At 47.7% G+C, this 15,918-nt stretch overlaps 1 protein-coding gene across 3 annotated transcripts in view; it reads left to right on the top strand.

Annotated features, from left to right (window-relative positions):
* FRMD6 (FERM domain containing 6) overlaps window positions 1-15,918 on the top strand; it is a 159,338-nt gene that overhangs the window by 123,944 nt on the left and 19,476 nt on the right. For all 3 annotated transcript variants that reach the window (XM_083515214.1, XM_083515215.1, XM_083515213.1), the window contains 5 exons: window positions 1,405-1,481; window positions 4,585-4,771; window positions 11,793-11,948; window positions 13,552-13,617; window positions 14,898-14,966. In XM_083515214.1, the coding sequence (XP_083371340.1) occupies window positions 1,405-1,481; window positions 4,585-4,771; window positions 11,793-11,948; window positions 13,552-13,617; window positions 14,898-14,966 (555 nt within the window). The remainder of the gene's footprint in view (window positions 1-1,404; window positions 1,482-4,584; window positions 4,772-11,792; window positions 11,949-13,551; window positions 13,618-14,897; window positions 14,967-15,918) is intronic.

The following is a 15,918-nucleotide window of genomic DNA, read 5'->3' as shown; positions in this document are numbered from 1 at the left end:
GCTTTAAAACAACCAGTCAACACAGAAAGTATCTTCTTCCCCTCTCTAAGAAAGGACGGCTGGGAGCTCTGAGCCGCTTAGGCGTTCAAAGCCCGGCTCTTTGGAAACATATAGCATCCCGTAGCCTCAGCTGTCGAGGGCGGCTTGGTGTTGAAACTCCAGCCTGCCCCTGAGACAAAAGAAAATTCCCTTTAAGGACCTCTGAGAGTTGGCCTTGGCCCCGAAAGACAGCGCGGCCGCATCCAGCTGCCGTCTCCTCCTCCAGACAGATGGGTTTCGTGTCAAAGCAGCAAAAGGTCGGGTCTGGTTTTCTGGTAGCAGATAACAAAAAGGGCACACAGATCAAGACTAAACCTGAAGCTCGGGTTACCGGCAGATCTGAAGCTCAGGTTATACCCTCCCAGTGTAGCTGGTGGTGCAAACCGTTTTTACAAAAAGGCACAGATAGGTAGCCGTGTTGGTCTGCCATAGTCAAAATAAAAAAATTCCTTCCAGTAGCACCTTAAAGACCAACTAAGTTAGTTCTTGGTATGAGCTTTCGTGTGCATGCACCCTTCTTCAGATACACAGAGTTTCTTGTTTTTCTGTTTTTTCAGTAGCTCCAGTTGAGAGTGGTAAATGTTTTGTTTTTCCTTTTGGAACTCTTGCCAAGCTTGGTGGTTCCTGATAGAGTTGTCTAATACAAGGAGTTCCTCCTTTATCAGCTTCTGTTTAGAGTAGAGAACGCTGATCAGATGTTTGAGCAGCTTCTTAGAGAAAGTGTTGCATAGTTTTCTTGCATATTCAGTGGGATACGTGGATTGTAGAGGGTTCTTAATTCTAAGAGCCTTGGGTATAATGTCCAGGTTCTTGCATTTAGTAAGAAAGAAGATATCAGTCTGTACCTGTGCAAGTTTCTTGGTGAGGTTGATGGACTTCCATTTCATGCGGCTCAATGTGGTGGCCTCCCATGGTTCCAGTTACAGATAGGTAGTCGTGTTGGTCTGCCATAGTCAAAATAAAAAAAATCCTTCCAGTAGCACCTTAAAGACCAACTAAGTTAGTTCTTGGTATGAGCTTTCGTGTGCATGCAAGAAGTGTGTATCTGAAGAAGTGTGTATCTGAAGAAGTGTGCATGCACACGAAAGCTCATACCAAGAACTAACTTAGTTGATCTTTAAGGTGCTACTGGAAGGAATTTTTTAATTACAAAAAGGCAGATCGCCCCAGGACCTTTGGGTCTCCCACTGCTGCCGAGGTGACAATTGCTCCTTTGCCAAATGCACCCCAGCATTAACACGCTGCTCCTGCTGGGGCTCAGTATTCTTAGGGGGTGAGGGAGAAGATGTCTTCTGGAGGGGGGGTTCCTTCTCCCTCCCTGCCTCAAGCAGAAGGCTGATCCTTTATTTTTGCCTTTGGTTGCAGGGTATAGACCAGTTTGGGCCCCCCATGATCATTCACTTCCGAGTCCAGTATTACGTGGAAAACGGCCGGCTGATCAGGTAAAGGGGAAGGGGGCTTTTGCGAGGTGGGGGGGGGGAGCAGAGGAAAATTGTTGCCGAAAGCCTTGTTGGCAAAGAGCCACATGGAAGAAAAAGGGGGCCTTATGGTGGCCCACAATTTATTTCTTGGGAAAGCTGCTCAATTGGAGTTCTTATTGATAAATTAGTTGCATGTCAATTCCTTAGCATGTTATCAAAACCGTGTCAACATTTTGGATCTCTCATTGTTGGTGAGTTAATTTCTTGATATTTTTGCAGCCAACTACGATACTACCCTGGGCCTAAAAGGTAAAGGTAAAGGTACCCCTGACAGTTAAGTCCAGTCATGGACGACTCTGGGGTTGCGGCACTCATCTCGCTTTACTGGCCAAAGGAGCCAACGTTTGTGCGCAGATAGTTTTTCTGGGTCATGTGGCCAGCATGACTAAGCCGCTTCTGGCGAACCAGAGCAGCGCACGGAAACGCCGTTTACCTTCCCGCCGGAGCGGTACCTATTTATCTACTTGCACTGGTGTGCTTTCGAACTGCTAGGTGGGCAGGAGCAGGGACCGAGCAACGGGAGCTCACCCTGTTGCGGGGAGTCGAACCACCGACCTTCCGATTGGCAAGCCCTAGGCTCAGTGGCTTAGACCACAGCACCACCCACATCCCTACACTGGGCCTAAACTAGCTTAAAATTAATAATGATAGTGTGATAATATGACATTTTTAAATATATATATTACTACTGTCATTCAGTGTAGTTCTAAGGAGATTGCTCTGTCAGCGTATGGCTTTCTGCTTAACTGATGGAGCTATCGCCCCTCGCCTCGACCCACACACTGGCACAGGGCCATTTTGGAGGCAAAGGGGAGCAGCAGGAAGAGAATTACTTCTGTGCATTTGTACATATTTCACAAGTTATTGCTCTCAGTTGGAGAAGTGTTCCATTTAATGGGATTGTTTCATTGTTTTAATGGTGGATTCTTACATTTTAATATTTGTGTAACTAGTTTCTATATTTTGCGAACCACTTAGGACCCTGTTTTGGCATTAAACGGTACATAAATTAATTAACAATAAAAAATAATGATCTACAGTCACTACAGAGGGATGAATCCGTCAATTTCGGTTTCTTTCAGTTCCTCGTTTTTTCCAGTTTCAAGTTCAGGTCCTCACACTTCCACATCAGTTTCCACTTTTTAAAGAAAAGTTCACGTGCAAACTAATTGAATGCGTTCTGTACATCATTTTCACTGCTAAACGCACCTGGAATGCGCACTTTACCAGAGTCTATGCAATTTAGTACACATTTCCTGGCTGGAGAAAAGCACGACAAAATTCAGATGCGAGTAAATTCCCGAAAGGATAGCCTGGCTTTGGTTTCCATATTGTTTCGCAAAGTGCGAATACGGTCAGTTTAAAAGTGAGCTGGATCGAATTTCAGACCATTGCACAGTTTACAAGGAAGAAGGAATGGGAGTGTCTAAATGAATACCTTAAAAGCCAAGTCTGTTCTAGGTATGAGCTTTCGTGTGCATGCACACTTCTTCAGATACACTGAAACAGAAGTTGCCAGATCCTTCTATATAGTGAGAAGGTCTAACATTGTCTAACATCTAACATTGTGTATGCCATCAAATGCCAACAGTGTCCTTCAGCTCTCTATATTGGACAAACAGGCCAAACCTTACGCCAAAGAATAAACGGACATAAATCAGACATCAAGAATCACAAAACAGAGAAACCAGTAGGAGAACACTTCAATCTCCCAGGACATTCTATACAAGATCTCAAAGTAGCTGTTTTACTACAAAGGAATTTCAGAAATAGACTGGAAAGAGAAGCTGCTGAATTGCAACTCATTACCAAACTTAAAACCATGGAGAGACCTGGTCTTAACAGAGACATTGGATTCTTATCTCATTATACATGACTAAGCCATTTTTCACCTTCTCACCCCTTGCCTTTTCCTGTAAGACCTATTGCAGTCGTTAAGAGTCGTCAACAGGCTCATCTCAGCTTTCTGCCAATCTCCCATTCCCACCACCCTTCTGAGTAATACCCCTCCCCACCTTCTCACTATATAGAAGGATCTGGCAACTTCAGTTTCAGTGTATCTGAAGAAGTGTGCATGCACACGAAAGCTCATACCTAGAACTAACTCAGTTGGTCTTTAAGGTGCTACTGGAAGAATTTTTTTTATTTTGACTATGGCAGACCAACACGGCTACCTATCTGTAATTAAAAGCCAAGGTTTGAGGACAGAAATCTGGAATAACCTTGTGAAGTGAAAGGATAAGAAAGATTTATATCTGGATGCTAGGATAGAGATGAGAAGGAAAACAGGAAGACACAATGAGAGGTAAAGGAGGTGCTGTGGGATTGGCGGAAGTCAATGTTTGTTTCTCTTTTTGATGTTTATATTATTAACTTGTAAGATATGGATTTGGGTTTGTTTGTTTTTGCTTTTTTGAAGTCGGTTTTTGTGTTTTGTGTATTGTTATTTTTCGGTATGTTTCGTGTTGTTGTGTGGAAAATACTAAAAAAAAAATTATAATAATAAAAAGTTTACAAGGAAGAAGCAACCAACCCCAGCAAAAAACATCCATGACTTCTGCCTGTTCAAAATAAAAAAGTTCCTTCCAGTAGCACCTTAAAGACCAACTAAGTTAGTTCTTGGTATGAGCTTTCGTGTGCATGCACACTTCTTCAGATACACTGAAACAGAAGTTGCCAGATCCTTCTGTATAGTGAGAAGGTGGGGAGGGGTGTTACTCAGAAGGGTGGTGGGAATGGGTGATTGGCAGATAGCTGAGATGAGCCTGTTGACGACTCTTAACGACTGCAATAGGTCTTACAGGAAAAGGCAAGGGGTGAGAAGGTGAGAAATGGCTTAGTCATGTATAATGAGATAAGAATCCAATGTTTTTGTTCAGACCAGGTCTCTCCATGGTTTTAAGTTAAGTACTAACTTAGTTGGTCTTTAAGGTGCTACTGGAAGGAACTTTTTTATTTTGACTATGGCAGACCAACACGACTACCTATCTGTATTCTGCCTGTTCGTTTCTCCCCTGCCGTTCTTCGTTTACATCCCTCTTCCTTTCTCTCCCTCTCCTTCCAGCGACCGAACCGCCCGCTACTATTATTACTGGCACCTGAGGAAGCAAGTCCTCCGTTCGCAGAGCCTCCTTCGCGAGGAGGCCTATTTCCTGCTGGCAGCCTTCGCCCTGCAAGCCGACCTGGGCAACTTCAAAAGGAACAAGCACTACGGGAAATACTTTGAACCCGAAGCCTACTTCCCCGCCTGGGTAGGAGCACCCTCTTCCTTTGAGCCCAGGCTCTCTCTCTCTCTCCCTCTCAATCCCCTTCATCTCTCTTCCCGGTGCCTAAACACAAGCTGTGTTGCCATAGCTCTGAAGGCCACCCGTCCTCCGAGCCGTTCCAGACGGCACGAGGAGTTTGTGGGCGGGTGCATCTGTCAGCCGGGAAATATTCTGAGGGTGGTCGTGGGGCTTTCCAGCTTGGCTGGGATCGAGCTGCCTTTTGCAGAAATCTGGCGGCGCTGTCTGTTTTGGCTTTCCCCTCGGAGGAGAGCGCCATTACCATAGCTGTCAACTTACAGATTTGAAAATAAGGGACCAGCAGCCTCGAAAACAAGGGATCAGCAGCCAAAATAAGGGATTTTCTGGGCACAGGTATGTTCAACTTCTGAGCCCCTCCAAGCCAAAGGCAGAAAGCCCAGCCAGCAGCCAAACGAAGCCGCAAGCGGTGGTTCCCACAGCGCAGCAACCCAGCAAAGGGGATGCAGCAAGGAAAACCACCGCCACCTCTCTGCTGGGAAGCGCTGAGCAAAGGCGAGTCCCCAGCAACGCGGCTGATTTAATCAGCACAAGGCATGCAAGCTCCACCCCCCAGTCATTCTTAGACTCCTTATTGGGTGAGCAACGCAGCCAAGAAACACGGTTGGAGCCTCCCTCCTCCCTGGCCGGCAGGGAGGGAGGGAGAGGAGCTGCTTCCTTTGAAACCCGGGAAATTTAAGGGACATCATCAATAAGGGACAGCAGCGGGAAACGGCGCTGGGATAAGGGACTTTCCCGCCAAATAAGGGACGGTTGACAGCTATGGCCAATACGCCTGTTGGTTTTGATGTTTTGTTTTTCGCCGGCTCCGTCCGCAGCGGCCAGGCTCTGAGGTGGAGCCATAGCAGTACTTGCGAATGGATGCCTGAACATAGGAACCTGCCTGAGACCCTTGGTCCATCTAGCGCAGTGCTGCCCACACTGGCTGGCAGCAGCTCAACAGGATTTCGGGCAGGAGGCTCTCCCCAACCCTGCCTGAGGGTGCCATTGAGGATTGGGTGGCTCTCTGTTCATGCAGGTTCCTGCATTTCAGGGGTTGGTCTAGATGACCCTCAGGGGTCCCTTCCAGCTCTACAATTCTATGATTGTTTTGTGTTTTTTTGAAATTTTTTTATTAAATTTTAACAATGCCAAATGTAAAGGAGAAAAAAAAGACAAAGACAAAAAAGATATAAAAACACCAAATACATACAAAATACAACAATACCAACATTAAGCACAAAAATACATGCATTCAAAACTAATAATAAAAAGAAAAAACACATATAGGAAAAACACAAAAATTCCCTCTTTCTTAGCTTTATATCTTAAATTCACATATTTTCCTGACTTCCTCACGTCTCCCGTTCTTGTATCCCTTTTAAAAGTTGGTTCAGCAAATTCATAGCCCATTAATTTATCTGTTGTTGGTTTAGTCTTAAGTTTTACCTTATTGCTAGAACCCCAGCATTTTATTTCAATGTCATCAAGATTCAGAAATTTTACAGTATTTCTGCAAATAGATTTTAAATTTCCCCCAATCTTCTTCCACTGAGTCTTCTCCCTGGTCTACAATTCTATGATTGAACCTGCGACCTTCTGCTTGCAAATTCTGTCTCTGGCGCTGTGGCCCTTCCTGCCCTGGCCTCCAAACTTCCTAGGGACATGGGAAGCTGCCTCATCTCATACCCAGCCAGACCGTGGGTCCGTCAGTGGTTTGCATTCCCAACCTGCATTTAATAATAATAATAATAATAAAATAATAATAATAATAATAATAATAATAATAATAATAATAATAATAATAAAAAATTTTATTTATATCCCGCCCTCCCCAGCCAAGACCAGGCTCAGGGCGGCTAACACCAGGTATAAAAACAATTGATTGAAATACAACTTAAAAACAAGATTAAAATACAACATTCAAATGCAGCCTCATTTCAGTAGAAACTCAAATAAAAAACTTTTTGGGGGATGAAAACGTCAAATCTTCACCAAGGCCAACTATCCAGACTGGTCCTACGTGGACCAGAGAAAAGCCAGGGAAGTCCCCAAATAGGAGTTCCATCACAGAAGGAGAAAGGAGAAAGGAAAGAGGGGAAGGGGATCAAGTTGATTCCAAGCCAAAGGCCAGGCGGAACAATTCTGTCTTACAGGCCCTGCGGAAAGAAATCAGATCCTGCAGGGCCCTGGTCTCATGAGACAGAGCGTTCCTCCAGGCCGGGGCCAGCGTTGAAAATGCCCTGGCTCTGGTTGAGGCTAATCTGACTTCCTTAGAGCCCGGGACCTCTAGGGTGTTGCTATTTATGGACCTTAAGGTCCTCCGCAGGGCATACTGGGAGAGGCGGTCCCGTAGGTACGAGGGTCCTAGACTCGAACCCATGGCTTCACGTTGCAAGAAAGGAGATTCCAGCTAAACATCAGGAAGAACTTTCTGACAGTAAGAGCTGTTCGACAGTGGAACGGACTCCTCCGGGAGGTTGTGGACTCCCCTTCCTTGGAGGTTTTTAAGCAGAGGTTGGGGGGGGTCATCTGTCATGGATGCTTTAGCTGAAATTCCCGCATTAAAGGAGGCCTAGCTGCCAGCTCCCCGGGTGCCCGGGCACCCACAAAATTCCCCATGAATGGGGCCGGGCACCCACAAATTTCAATGCCAGGGCCATGCACGCCCGTGGCCCCAGGCACCCATGGTTGCGAGGCCAAGCTGGCTCTCCTGGCAGGGGGTTGGACTAGATCGCCCTTGGGGTCCCTTCACAGCTGTCAACTTTTCCCTTTTCTTGCGAGGAATCCTATTTGGAATAAGGGAATTTCCCTTTTAAAAAAGGGAAACATTGACAGCTATGGGACCCTTCCAACTCTATGATTCTATGCCACACCAGTAAAACACAGCAGACCTGCAACTTTCGCGGGATTTACCTACACGATTGCAGCGTTGTCCGAGTAAGCTGGCAGCGACCGTGTCTTGCCTGTTGAGGCCTTCCTGTGGCTATTGGCGCAAGGCAAAAGGGCGGCTTGGTGTGTTTGACCGACCCGTCTCAGGCTTCAAGTTCATCCGACTCCCAAGCCAGCCCTCACTGCAAACGTGTCGGCTAAGAGGATTACACGCTTGCAGCAAGGTTGACTCACTATTTCCATTTTAAGCACTTCTTCCCCAGGAGTGTTTAGCATCTCCTCTGCATTAAGGGGGGGCGGGAGCAACAGCTCAGACTTCAGATAGCAGACACAACCGCTGGGATGAGACGGGTGTTCTGAAATGAAAACACATTCCAGAGTCTAAAATGCCTCTTGGCAAAAAAAGCACCCTCTCTACCTTCACTCTGCAAAGAACAGGAGGGATATAAACATGTAAGTGATCTGTTGCACGCATATAGCCCCGAATCCAAATTCTGCATTTTAGGTAATGCATGCTCTGGGTTGCATAAACAGCCTTGTCATTCCCCAGCCCCTGAATGAAAGGCAGTACAGTACAATGGCATCTTACATGGGGGTTTGGTTCCAGGGGTCCCACATGTAAACAAAAAGGCACACAACAACAACAACAACAACAACAACAACAACAACAACAACAACAACAACAACAACAACAATAATAATAATAATAATAATTCATTATTTATACCCCGCCCATCTGGATGAGTTTCCCCAGCCACTCTGGGTGGCTTCCAATCAAGTGTTAAAAACAATACAGCATTAAATATTAAAAAGTTCCCTAAACGGGCTGCCTTCAGATGTCTTTTAAAAAGAAGATAGCTGCTTATTTCCTCCACATCTGAAGGGAGGGTGTTCCGCATGGCGGGTGCCACTACTGAGAAGGCCCTCTGTCTGGTTCCCTGTAACCTCACATCTCGCAGGGAGGGAACTGCCAGAAGGCACTCGGAGCTGGACCTCAGTGTCCAGGTAGAACGATGGGGGTGGAGACGCTCCTTCAGGGATACTGGACCGAGGCCGTTTAGGGCTTTAAAGGTCAGCACCAACACTTTGAATTGTGCTCAGAAACGTACTGGGAGCCAATGCAGATCTCTCAGGACTGGTGTTATGTGGTCCCGGCGGCCACTCCCAGTCACCAGCCTAGCTGCCGCATCCTGGATTAATTGCAGTTTCCGGGTCACCTTCAAAGGCAGCCCCACGTAGAGCACGTTGCAGTAGTCCAAGTGGGAGATAACTAGAGCATGCACCACTCTGGCAGGGTCTTAGCCTGCGTACCAGGTGGAGCTGGTAGACTGCTGCCCTGGACACAGAATTAACCTGCGCCTCCATGGACAGCTGTGAATCCAAAATGACTCCAGGCTGCGCACCTGGTCCTTCAGGGGCAGTTGCCCCATTCAGGACCAGGGAGCCCCTCACATACTTGAACTGTCCCTTCACATGGATACTTGCCCTTCTGGAGCTGGTGTGCTGAGTGTGCCTTGCCCAAAAGCAAGGAAGAGATCTTCAGAGCCATCCTTTTGCTCTCTGCCTTGCTCACCTGGTACGGCTTGCTCAGCGCACCATCTCTGGGATGCTCTTGTGAGATCTCGTGCGACCGTGCCCATTCTTCCAGAGCCGGCACGCCGAGAGGGCTTTGCAAGCAAGGCAGATAAGCTCTTTCCACACTGGGGGAAAAAAAACCTTACATGCATTTAACTTGTGCAGTTTTAACCAGCCGAAACCACGCGATAAATAAATAAAGCCACTTGCTTCCCCCAAAGTAATGCTGTTGAGAATTGCAAACATTTATTTACACGCTGAAAGCCTTGCTATGTTGTTGTTGTTGTTGTTGTTGTTGTTGTTGTTGTTGTTGTTGTTGTTGTTGTTGTTGTTGTTGTTTAGTCGTTTAGTCGTGTCCGACTCTTTGTGACCCCATGGACCAGAGCACGCCAGGCACTCCTGTCTTCCACTGCCTCCCGCAGTTTGGTCAAACTCATGCTGGTAGCTTCGAGAACACTGTCCCACCATCTCGTCCTCTGTCGTCCCCTTCTCCTTGTGCCCTCCATCTTTCCCAGCATCAGGGTCTTTTCCAGGGAGTCGAGTCTTCTCATGCGGTGGCCAAAGCCTTGAAACCTCAGCTTCAGGATCTGTCCTTCCAGTGAGCACTCAGGGCTGATTTCCTTAAGAATCACTAGGTTTGCAGTCCATGGGACTCTCAAGAGTCTCCTCCAGCACCATAGACGCTCGTATTTGTGACTTTAGAAAAAGGGAAGTATGCTGGAGAAGACTTCAGCTGCTCTTTTAAAGGAAAGGAGAAGAACCTCTGGGAAGAGGTCCTCCCTAAGATGGGTAGTTGAGGACTTGCGGCCCTCTGGGTGGTGGTGAACTACAACTCCCATAATTCCTGCCTATCAGAGGCATTGGCTGGGGTCGTACAGTAAGCCTGCAAGTGCACGCATTTAACTTGTGCGCATTTATCTCAGTGAAGACCTTACTTGGAAGATCAATACAACCCAGGTGTTTAAGAAAGCCCAACAGAGACTCCATCTCTTCAGAGTATTGCGGAAGAACAATGTCAATCAACATTTCATAGAATCATAGAATCATAGAGTTGGAAGAGACCACAAGGGCCATCGAGTCCAACCCCCTGCCAAGCAGGAAACACCATCAGAGCACTCCTGACATATGGTTGTCAAGCCTCTGCTTAAAGACCTCCAAAGTAGGAGACTCCACCACACTCCTTGGCAGCAAATTCCACTGTCAAACAGCTCTTACTGTCAGGAAGTTCTTCCTAATGTTTAGGTGGAATCTTCTTTCTTGTAGTTTGGATCCATTGCTCCGTGTCCGCTTCTCTGGAGCAGCAGAAAACAACCTTTCTCCCTCCTCTATGTGACCTCCTTTTATATATTTGAACATGGCTATCATATCACCCCTTAACCTCCTCTTCTCCAGGCTAAACATGCCCAGCTCCCTTAGCCGTTCCTCATAAGGCATCGTTTCCAGGCCTTTGACCATTTTGGTTGCCCTCCTCTGGACACGTTCCAGTTTGTCAGTGTCCTTCTTGAATTGTGGTGCCCAGAACTGGACACAGTACTCCAGGTGAGGTCTGACCAGAGCAGAATACAGTGGCACTATTACTTCCCTTGATCTAGATGCTATACTCCTATTGATGCAGCCCAGAATTGCATTGGCTTTTTTAGCTGCCGTGTCACACTGTTGGCTCATGTCAAGTTTGTGGTCAACCAAGACTCCTAGATCCTTTTCACATGTACTGCTCTCAAGCCAGGTGATGATCTCCTTCTACCGGTCCACAATAGAAAGTGTCCTTTCCTACTGCATCACGGTGTGGTACGCTGGTTTGACATCAACTGATAGGAAGTGTTTACAGAGGGTGGTGAATACAGCACAAGATATTATGGGCTGTCCCGTGAATCCGCTGGATGAAATAGCAGAAGAAGGTTGCCTCAGGAGAGTGAGGAAAGTTCTCAGGGATGATTCACACCCTGGCTGGCACTTTCTTGATCTCCTGCCCTCGGGCAGAAGATATAGAAGCCTGATTAGTCGCGCCAACAGGGTAAAGAACAGCTTCTATCCTTGGGCTGTTAGGCTGCTGAATGAGAAGATAACAACAGGGCAACTGACTTTCGGGTCTGGAGGGTGTGCGTCAGTAAATGAGGGGAATTAAGACTAAGAGAGCTGAGTGGGGGGGGTGCTCGTGTAATCTCACTGTATACAAGTTGTAGAAGTGACAATAAAGTATGACAATAAAGTATTTCAATTTAGCTTGACGCATGTAACAGGAAACAATATATGGAAAGGGTGAAGGTTCTGGGGGGAATGACTTTGGCAGTCAGTCCCACTTGCCATGTGTTTTGAGTGCATGCTGTTTTGGCTTTAGGTGGCATCCCCAGAACGTAACCCCCGCATAACTTGCAGGCTTGCTCCAGTTGGAAGCATCTGGAGGCCACTGGGATTTGGGAAGGCTGTGTGAAGTTGTCTCTGGTTCACTGTTATTTCGCCTAGCAAACCTGAGATTCCCAGCCAGGCGCAATTAACACCCAGCACCCCTTCTCTTTCTCGGCAGGTGGTGGCAAAGAGAGGGAAGGACTACATCCTGAAGCACATTCCCATCATGCACAAGGACCAGTGCGCCCTGACAGCCTCTGAGGCCCATCTGAAGTACATCAAGGAAGCTGTCCGCCTCGATGACGTGGCTGTGCATTATTATAGATTGTATAAGGTACGGGGGAGGCAGAATCGAACGGGTCCAGTTAGGCAAGGCAAGAGCCGCTGATCAGTTTGTGTCTTCCATTTGGGAAGGCGGAAAAAATTTCGTGTCCCTGGTCATTATTCTCCCTCCCCCTCCTGGCCCCAAAACAATAGGTTTTGACCTATAAAGCCTTAAGCGGGTCAGGACCGCAATACCTCCAGGACCGCCTCTTTCCATATGAATCTACCTGACCTTGAGATCGTCTTCTGAAGTCCTCCTTTGTGTGCCTCCTCCTCAAGAGGTCCGGAGGGTGGCAACACGAGAACGGGGCCTTCTCTGCAGTGGCTCCCCATCTGTAGGATGCTCTCCCCAGGGAAGTTTGCCTGGCGCCTTCATTACACACCATTAGGTGCCAGGCAAAAATGTTCCTTTTTAACCAGGCCTTTGGTTGATCTGATGGACATCCTATACTCTTTTAAAATGTGGCTCTTTTCGGGGGGGGGTGTTAATTGGGTTGTTGTTTTTATTTTGATTATATATGTTGTGATCTTTTCTGTGAACCGCCCTGAGACCACCAGGTATAGGGTGGTATATAAATAATAATAATAATAATAATAATAATACAGTCATATCTCTTGTTACGTTCAGTTCAGGTTACGTCTTTTCAGGTTGTGTCCTGCAGTAACCCGGAAGTACCGGAAAGGGTTACTTCCAAGTTTCACTGCTCGCGCATGCGCAGACGCTCAAAATGACGTCACAAGCATGCGCAGAAGCAGCGAGTCTCGACACGCGCAGACGCGGGTTGCGTTCCCCTCATGTTGCGAATGGGGCTCCGGAACGGATCCCGTTCGCAACCAGAAGTACCACTGTAATAATAATAAGAATAACCCCGGGGAAATTTAGTGCTGCGTTTTCACATGGCTCGTTGAGAAACTGCAACGGTGTGTGTTTGCAACGGCACTCTTCAGAAACAGCTGTAAAGATAAGTTGCAAGGTCTGATGACGGAGGCCATTATTCATCCTGGCCACCAGGCTTTAGCCCTCTCTTCTGGAGGACAGCTGCATTTCAGAGCGGGGGGTGTTGCAAAATCTCAGGGGGTCATGCTAGAGGATTAGGGGTTCCTTCCAACCCTGCAGTTCTGTGTTTCTGTGAAAAGCTGGGGCGCTAGCAGCAAGCAAAGGTCTCCCAGACCAATCTGGCACTGGACAATAGAGTGCACCCTTGGCTAACCTGATACCTTACAGATGTTTTGAACTACAATTCCCATCACCCCCAGCGAGCACGGCTGGGTAGTAGAGAGGTGCGTCTTTGAGGATTTACAGCCCCAGATCCTTCAGGGCTTTATAAGTAACCAGTGATAGCTAGAATTTGGAACGGGATTGTGAGGGAAGCCAGCGAGGTGTGGCCCTTGTGCTAGCTGGTGCTGATGGGAGTTGTAGTCTGAAACATCTGGGTTGGGGACGGATGCTCTGTTAATCCACACACAACCTTGCTCTGAAGAATCAGGGGCCCCTCTTTTTTCTCCATGTCTGAACCCTCCTTTTCCCAAGCAAAACAGCCGTTCGAATTGTGTGTGTGAGGTGAGGGCTTTGTAAAAGGGCAAAAAGAGTCATTATCATTTCTTTCTCGCAGGACAAGAAGGAAATTGAGGCCTCCCTCACCCTAGGGCTTACCACTCGAGGCATCCAGATATTCCAGGTACGCACCTCCAAAACATTACATACCAGTGAGATGGCTTCTTGCTTTCCCAGACTTAAGCCGGCTCGCTTTCAGCAGGCTAAACGCTGCATGGAATCTGGGATTTGGATTTCCGGGGTGTGTGTGGTGTGTGTGATGATTCACAGTCCTTCTGAGTTTTGAGGCTTGCCTGAAAGCAGGTAAACTCGTCTCCATGCTGGAGAGTCCAGGTTTTGGAGAGTAGAGCTGCAGAAAGAGATGGGGAGAGTTTTCTGAAACCTAAGATGTGCACAGATGTACCTTTTTTTAGAAAAGATGTACCTTTTTAGGAAAAAAAGATCACCGACATTTCTGATCCCGTGGGATAACACACACACACACACACACACACACACACAGACACTTTGCAGTCATTCTCCTACTTAGCTGCCTGCCTTGAACCTCCCATTTTATATTGTCAAATTCTGCAAATGGTAAATATATTCAGCTATCGTGGCTGCCGGGACGCGGGTGGCGCTATGGGTTAAACCACAGAGCCTAGGACTTGCTGAGGGTTGGTGGTTCGAATCCCCGCAACGGGGTGAGCTCCCGTTGTTCAGTCCCTGCTCCTGCCAACCTAGCAGTTCGAAAGCACGTCAAAGTGCAAGTAGATAAATAGGTACCGCTCCAGCGGGAAGGTAAACGGCGTTTCCGTGCGCTGCTCTGATTCGCCAGAAGCGGCTTAGTCATGCTGGCCACATGACCCGGAAGCTGTACGCCAGCTCCCTCGGCCAATAAAGCGAGATGAGTGCCACAACTCCAGAGTCGGCCACGACTAGACCTAATGGTCAGGGGTCCCTTTACCTTTATCATGGCTGTCAGTTCATTTCTGCACCCAGTTCAAGATGCTCATGCCTGTCTTTAAACCCCCAAGCAACTTAGGCCCCAAATAGCTGGAAAACCCCCTTCCCTACAGACCCCCTTGGCTGTTAAAATCATCAGAGGGATCTCTCGGTAGTCCCACCTCCCTCAGAAGTTCACAGCCATGATGGTGGCAGCCCAGGAAAGGGTCTTCTGTGTGGTGGCCCCTAACCTATGGAAATTCCTCCCCACGGAGGTGCGTCTTTCATTGTACGTGGAAGACACATCCCTGGCGCCTGAGACGTGTCTTTTCAGGGCCTGTTCCTGTGATTGTAATCTGCTTTAACTGCTTTTTAGTTTTACATTGCCGTAACCCACCATGAGGCATGCTAGGGAAGGGCAGGTAATAAATATAATGATTGTCGTTGTCTCTCTCCCCCCCCCCTTTTCTTCCTTCCCAGAATGTCAACAGCGAAAGGCAGTTGCTTTATGACTTCCCTTGGACGAACGTGGGGAAACTCGTGTTTGTGGTGAGTAGGGAGACACCAAAGTCAGCTTCGCTGCTCAATTCCTCGCAAATATTCTGCCTGTGGCACGGATTTGCACGGCAGATTTTCTTGGGGCGCACGCTTGGGTTAATCTCGTGCTGTTCCGGTTGCTTCACCTCAAAATGGAGATTGTACGAAAAGGGTCAAGGGGGAAGGATGGTGAGGCAAGCTAACATATTTTTTTGGAAAGGTTTAGTTTGGCCAGGGGGGAAGATAAGTAAAGCGGGGACATGACCGGAGAGTATAATGTGAAAAAATACAAAAGAAAGCATTTCTCTAAACGGCACATGGTTATGTGCAATGGACATGGGGCGTGCTGTGGTTTAAACCACGGAGCCTCTTGGGCTTGCCGATCAGAAGGTCGGTGGTTCGAATCCCCGCGACGGGGTGAGCTCCCGTTGCTCTGTCCCAGCTCCTGCCAGCCTAGCAGTTTGAAAGCACGCCAGCACAAGTAGATAAATAGGTACTACTGTGGCGGGAAGGTAAACAGTGTTTCCAGGCGCTCTGGTTTCCATCACGGTGTCCCGTTGTGCCAGAAGCAGTTTAGTCCTGCTGGCCACATGACCAGGAAAGCTGTCTGTGGACAAACGCCGGCTCCCTCGGCCTGAAAGCAAGATGAGCGCCACAACCCCAGAGTCGGCCACGAGTGGACCTAATGGTCAGGGGTCCCTTTACCTTTACCCAGGGTGGCTGGGGCTACCCAGTCAGGTGGGCAGCAAATTAATGACAAATTTATTATTATTATTATTAATCACCGAATTAGATGGCTTTAAAAGAGGATTAGTCAAATTCATGGAGGATAAGACTATCGGTGGGTACCAGCCCCCATGGCGATGTTCTGCTTGCCCTGTTTGAGGCTGGGTGACCCAGAATATGGGTTGCTGGGAATCGCAAGTGGGGAGATGGATGCTGTTATGCTCAGGTGCTGGCAGGG

The sequence above is a fragment of the Podarcis liolepis genome (genome assembly GCF_965112155.1).
Source record: "Podarcis liolepis genome assembly, chromosome: 1".
Taxonomy (NCBI): Eukaryota; Metazoa; Chordata; class Lepidosauria; order Squamata; family Lacertidae; genus Podarcis; species Podarcis liolepis.
This window is presented reverse-complemented; position numbering and strand designations above follow the sequence as displayed.